This window comes from Anopheles cruzii, chromosome 3 (assembly GCF_943734635.1).
Source record: "Anopheles cruzii chromosome 3, idAnoCruzAS_RS32_06, whole genome shotgun sequence".
In the NCBI taxonomy this organism is placed as follows: Eukaryota; Metazoa; Arthropoda; class Insecta; order Diptera; family Culicidae; genus Anopheles; species Anopheles cruzii.
Window position 1 is genome coordinate 15,489,469 of NC_069145.1, and position 4,839 is coordinate 15,494,307.

The 4,839-nt window shown below is 53.0% G+C and overlaps 1 protein-coding gene across 1 annotated transcript; it reads right to left on the bottom strand.

Moving 5' to 3' along the window:
* Positions 1–3,018: 3,018 nt before the first annotated feature.
* On the bottom strand, positions 3,019–3,883 carry LOC128272601 (cuticle protein 8-like). The gene is made up of 2 exons (XM_053010437.1): positions 3,796–3,883; positions 3,019–3,732 (listed from the first exon to the last, which is right to left on the bottom strand). Exons 1-2 carry the CDS (start codon positions 3,805–3,807, stop codon positions 3,133–3,135), a joined length of 612 nt encoding a protein of 203 aa, XP_052866397.1. The 5' UTR covers positions 3,808–3,883; the 3' UTR covers positions 3,019–3,132.
* Between the last annotated feature and the right edge of the window lie 956 nt (positions 3,884–4,839).

The window sequence follows — 4,839 nt, forward strand, 5'->3', positions numbered from 1 at the left end:
GGCCTCCCGGAAGAAAGTGATCGGCGATCGGATCGGAGAGCGGTGCGAGCGGTGCGGCGCGGTAATAATATCGCCCCGAACGTGACCTTCCATTACGGCGCACTTATACTGCGCGCTTCGGGACCCTCTAACAAAATCCGATCAAACTGTGCGCCCCCCGCGTGAGCATTTGGTGCGATGACGGTGGGAAAAACGAAAGACTTAAGCGACGAACCGGTGGCGGTTGCGAGTCATCGCAAGGAATTGACTTTCAATCGAGCGCCAGCAAACCGGCTGCCGTGTGCCAGACAAATGTCATACCGGTCTGCACGATCGCTCGGTTTGACCTACATCCTGGTGGTGCGGCCAGCCTGTTCCGGCGTCGCATCGGGTCCCCCGGTTTATTGCTCGTATGCTGCCCGATCAGCTACTACTTGGTACCACAGAATGGCAATTTGATGGCCCAAGAAAGGAGGCTGCTTTGCGGTTGTGTCTATCGGACGCGATTCCCCGAGCTGGCTGACTGGCAGGTCCTGGGCTTCTGCACCGTTCAGTAGCAGCAGGATCCGATCGATCCGGTGGCCAAACCGGGAAAAAAACAAACCCGTTTGAACATTTCTTCACCCGCTCCTGATCTGCCAACGGGCTGAGGTGAGTCCGTTTTTTTACTTCCATTTGCTGCTACTGATTTTATTTGATTTGTTTCTCTCTGCGGTGATGCGGTCTTTTATGGCGCACTGGCCGGCGTTGGTATTGGAATGCGATTTTTTTGTGGGTTTTCCGTTTCATTCAGCCAACACGGAACGGGAAAGAAGACTAACGCACAGCATAACGTGATAGGGCCCTTGATTTTTTCCGCCATTGGGACCGATTCGATGTGTTTGCGTGTGTGTGAGTGTGCGGCGGCGGCAATTGGGTCAGCGGTGCGCCGCTGTGTAGCATAACCTTAATTGATGCATAATGGGTTTGCGGAATTTTGCGTCAAAAACGATAAAAAACTAGAGATAGGTTAATGTTTTTGTTCCAAACCATCGGTCTGCTGCTGCATCGGTAAGGATCGTCCTTTTTTGCTGTGACTTTGAGTATAGTAGCGAGTATTTATTTCATACGGATACTCTCTTCGGGGTCTTAATGTGTAAGGTTTTCTTTCATAGAATAACCATGTTTTATACGCCTGTTTGCGGATTATGCGAAAGGAAATAGAACGTCGTGTGGGTAATTTTTAGCAAAGTAAAATTTGTCATTCCGAGTCGGCTCAGAAGTGTGTACGAGGGTGGTTTCCGTTTTCCGGAAAGTTTCTGAACACTATTTCTGAACTTTACTTTTTACTTTATAACATAGTCCGTCAAAATAGTGTTCGTTAGTTTTCCCGTTTCTAATAGTTTTTTTCTGCAGAGTTAGTGAATTGACGCTTGAGTGAGTCTAAGGTCTATCAATGAGACATGACACGCTACAGAACTTGCTCTAGCTGACTCCAATAAAGAAGGAAAATTTATCGCAAACCTTAAAATTACAATATTCGCACAAGTAAGTTAAATCTCAAAGATTCAGTATGAGTAATAATATTTTTAATATTTGACTAAATATGATTGTAGGTCATTAGTCATGACCCCATAACCGTACTGCTGACCGTCTGACACACTGAGCACAGTTTCCAGGCATCACAGACCCCCTGCTGGGACCGATAGCACCCCATTGACCAACTTTTGGTCGAAACTCTGCCCCAAGCACCGAATCGGGTCAGCAGTTGGGGTAAGAATTCAGAATTAAAATGCCACACTGCCGACTTTCGTGAACCGACTGTGAACTTTGGTCACACTGACTGTTTTTGTTAATTATTGCCGTAGCGCAGGTTGTGGAAATGGGTTCCGTGAACACAAGTCACCTGACGTCAAGCGTTCGCGTTCCACTTCCTGGGCTTGCTCCAGGTGCCACGAAGGTTTCCGTGCCACGGCAGACCTACAAATCCCATATACTACTCGCGCACCGGGCGCACCGGGTGCTTCCACCAGCGAAAGAGAAAAACGGAAACGAAGGGAGACAGAGAACGAGAGAGAGAGAGAGAGAGAGTCCGACGCGTCCGCACCTTATCCGCCGTGCCGCGTCGGAGCGCACCGATTTAATTACTCATCTATTCAGAGCCGCCATTCAGGGAGATTTGAATTAATTAGCTAATCTCTGCTGAAACTGTGCCAACGGAAGTGCCAACGAGGTGCCGTCCCATGGGCCTGCCAGGGGGACTGCTGAACCACCCCGGGGGGGCCTGGGGCCCAGTCTGAGAGAAATGAAAAGTTTTGTTTCCATTTCATTCCACTTTCCGCCATTCCGGGGAGGAAGCCACCTGCAGGTCTGCACCGACGTATCATTTTTGTTGCCGTTGTTTCGCTTCCCATCGCAACCTCACCCTCCGAACCGGTGAAGGGGGAAGGCCGACTTCCCGTTGCATTTGCCCGCCGGCAGCCAGCCGGCCGGAGGATTAACCGGGAGTCATTAATAAATTGTCGAGCGAATGCACCGCCGACGGGAATGGGGCGATGGTTGTGGCAGTGGCGGTGGCGGCGGCGACGGAGTGTGCCCTACGGGCACCAACAATGCACGTTGGAAATGGTGACGCGCTCCCGGGAAACTCGGAGGCTGGTGCGACGAACCGATGCCCCGTTCGTCACTTGCGCTCGTTCCCAGCGAGGCGAGCGTTGAAGTCACCCGGGGCGTTGTTGATGACGATCATTAGTGTGGGGATGTGGGCACCCTTCAGGCGGACGCGCTCATTTTGTGGGGGGCCGGGGGCGCGCAATAGATGGCCAATTTCGTCGCCGAACGAAGTGACGAGACGTCAACTGCACCGGAAACTGGAGCTGGATCCACACTGAGCCGGTTTTGACGTCATCGTGATGGCGGTTCCCAAGTGGACCGGTCCATAACTCACGTGCCCAGACCGGACCGGATGGCGCTGATGAATGACCGGCCGGTAGCTTAGCCATTTTAAGGCTCCTTTCGGAGTGGGCGAGAAATAGAAACTCGGCGGGAGAATTTGGTCTGGAAGTGATTTTTGGGGTCGTGTTCCGGGTATATTGAACCGACTGCGGTATAACATGCTTTATTCGCGAGTGATGTCCTTCAACCGATTGACCAAGGCCGGGGCTTCGCGCGCCCTCACTGGTGCAGCAGCACGGAAGCGGTCGGTCCTCGGGCGGCGTTCGGGTTGCCGTTGAACAGTGGCTGTCCCTGGCCGCTGGCGATCAGCTGGCCGACGGTCGGGTTTCGCAGCAGCACGGCCGGCTGCAGGGTGTGGACCAGCTGGGCCCGCGTACCAACCGACGGCTGGTGGCGGACGACCGCATTGAAGCCACGGTGATCGTCAGCGGTGTAGTCCACGATCCGCTCAGTGCCGTCCGACTCGAGCGTCCGGTACTGGCCCCGAACCCGGTCGCCGTGGCGCACCTCCTGCTGGCTCTTGATGTCGCCCGAGTGCTCGTCACGCACGGCATACCCGTAGCTGTAGTCCTCGTGATCGTAATCCCCGCGACGGTCCTGCTCGTCCTGCAGGTTGTGGTGCTGATGGCGTTCGCCATATCGCTGCTGCTGATGCTGCTGCTGCTGGTTGCCGTAGAGATCGTTCCGGTTGTAGCCGTCACCGTCGGCGTGCGAGCGGAGCAGATTCGGGCGATCCTGGAGTCGGCGGGACCCCAGATGGTACTGCTGGGCGTCGACGCACGCACCGATCACCATCAGCCCAACGGCAAGCAGGGAGATCTGTAAGCAGGCAGATTACGGTAAGTGAGCTAATGAGCTGCGTCCTGCGCTACCGCTACCTACCATCGAGGCCATTCCGAAGTTGTTTGGCAAACTCTGAACACAACACTGAGCTGGTGGCGGTAGTAGTGATGCTGTGGATGCACGAGACTGCACTGATGCTTTCCCTAGAACGGTGGCACGCGTTTTATAGCACAGGTGATGGCGCGATCTGCCTGGCCCAGAACGCCTGGCCTGGCGCACCTTGAGCAGGCGCCTTTCGTCGCGCGTGCGGTATGCGCCAGCTCGGATTTCATCCGGTTGATCTCCACCGGCTAATCAATTACGCTACGCGTTGAGTATTCACATTTTATTTGGTGATCATGCACTGTTTGTCCCCGTCCCCGCCATTACCTGGCTTGTTGCGGTCTGCGGCGGTGCAGAGGGAGAGTGTTCTGTTACAGAACACAGAACAGGGGTTCGCGCGCTGTGCTGCGCCGGTAAAGGTCAAGTAAAGTGTGAAGCGTGCAGTCAGCGCCGCAAAGATCTTCTTTCCGTGTGCCAGGAGCGCGTCGATCTGGGCGTGATGGTGTTTCGCTAGGGCGAACGGGAAGTGATATACTTGTTCTTTAGCGTACTTTGAGCCGTAGTACAGTGGCGTGAGCTCTAGATTCCAGCGCTAGCGCAAGGAGCACAATTACAATGTCAGTCAGGCGACGGCAGGGGCGTTTCGAGTTGACACGTGTCACGGAGTGCGGTTACGCGCCCCTTCTGTTTGCCGACGATACTTAGTTGTCGTTTATTGAACGCTACGGTCACCGATTTTGAGACAGCATCCTACAACCCGAGGATCATGACGATACAACACATTTTTTTAACCTTGCGTTTGTCATGAGTCATGCTCATTTGATCAATTTATATACAATTTATATTTTTGTATAATTGTGTGGTTTAGCATGTTTCAAATAAATTAATTTGATACTTAAAAGAACTAAATGAATTGAAATAATGTAACCATTCAACCGGCACTCCATTAGATGTTTTCCTCAGACAGTTGAGTGGAGTAAGGTCTAGGATTGGTTGAATCCTAGCCATCGAAATTTGCGAAACGTGTGAGAATAACCTGTA